This window comes from Nematolebias whitei, chromosome 15 (genome assembly GCF_014905685.2).
Source record: "Nematolebias whitei isolate Nwh7 chromosome 15, NemWhi1, whole genome shotgun sequence".
In the NCBI taxonomy this organism is placed as follows: domain Eukaryota; kingdom Metazoa; phylum Chordata; class Actinopteri; order Cyprinodontiformes; family Rivulidae; genus Nematolebias; species Nematolebias whitei.
This window is the reverse complement of record NC_056512.1, coordinates 19,914,778-19,915,926: the sequence shown is the minus strand read 5'-3', so window position 1 is coordinate 19,915,926 and position 1,149 is coordinate 19,914,778. Positions and strand designations below refer to the sequence as shown.

Genomic DNA, 1,149 nt, shown 5'->3' with positions numbered 1-1,149 from the left:
TGATATGAAACGCTGAGATAAATGCAGGAAGTGGATCACTGGAACAATGATCCACTTCCTGCTTCCAGAGACTGCAGCGGTCTAAATGAATTTTGAAGTTCAGTCAATTCCTGCAGACGACCCTGAGGTAAAACAAAAAAGAGATGACAGTAAATGTTGATAAAGAATCAGAAAACGTTACAAACTGTCTGACTGATCACTTTTCATCTTGGATGGAAAAAATCTGTTGCCTTGTTTCTAAAGTTTAATAAATCCTTGTGTTGATGAGAATACAGAGACAGGAGTTGACAGTAACAGAGAAAACAGTCAGGAGAGTCAAAAGCAAGAAATAGAGGTTGAGGAGCATTAAGTGTAGAACCACTAAACTGAGGAACAGCTTCTACCCTGAGGCTGTTAGACTCATGAATCTCTAACCAGAATAATCACAGTGAAAAATCACATCATGTTGCTGCTGATCTGTTTCAATGTTGCTGCTGATCTGTTTCATGTTCATTCGTGCTCATCTGCTCACACAGACTCATGCTCATGTTCGTGCTGCTGTTCCACGTAATGTTTTTATGCCATTAGTGCTTAGTGTATATTTAGTTGATGTTTTTCTCAGTTCATATCTTAAATGTTTATTGTTGGTTGTAACTGGGACCCTGTGTACATAATTTCACTCCACCACATGTACCACGTGTGGTGCAAACGACAATAAAGAATCTCTGACTCCTTCCTGAGGAGAGTGGGGCAAAGAGTGTGTGTGCTGGGTGAGTGGTGTCCTTCATGATGCAGGTGGCCCTCTTCCTGCATCTGGAGGTGTAGATGTCTGTGATGGTGGTTTGTTTAACTGGGTTCTCTTTATCTACTTTTAGGATGTGTGTGAAAATCTGATGATATTTTAAGTCATATTTATGCAAAAATATAGAAAACTAAAGGCTTCACAAACTTTCCAGCATCACTGTAACTCTGATTTTGAACCATAGTTTGCATAATAGGTGCAAAATGTTAAGATTTGTGCTCCTAAATCTAAACCATAAAAAAGATTTAAAAAAAAAAGTTTCTACTACCTAACTTAAGATGTATCTACCAGTAGGTTTATCCTTATTAGAACAAAGTTCAACAGTCTGGCACTGCATAAATAAACAAGATAATTTAAAGTGTGTTTAA

General features: G+C 37.8%; 1 protein-coding gene across 1 annotated transcript in view; it reads right to left on the bottom strand.

Annotated features, from left to right (window-relative positions):
* Nucleotides 1-35: 35 nt before the first annotated feature.
* The window catches only part of LOC119421077 (DNA replication licensing factor mcm5-like), a 6,297-nt gene continuing 5,183 nt past the window's right edge, over nucleotides 36-1,149 (bottom strand). Inside the window, exon 10 of the mRNA XM_037688479.1 lies at nucleotides 36-122. Within this exon, the coding sequence (XP_037544407.1) occupies nucleotides 36-122 (87 nt within the window). The remainder of the gene's footprint in view (nucleotides 123-1,149) is intronic.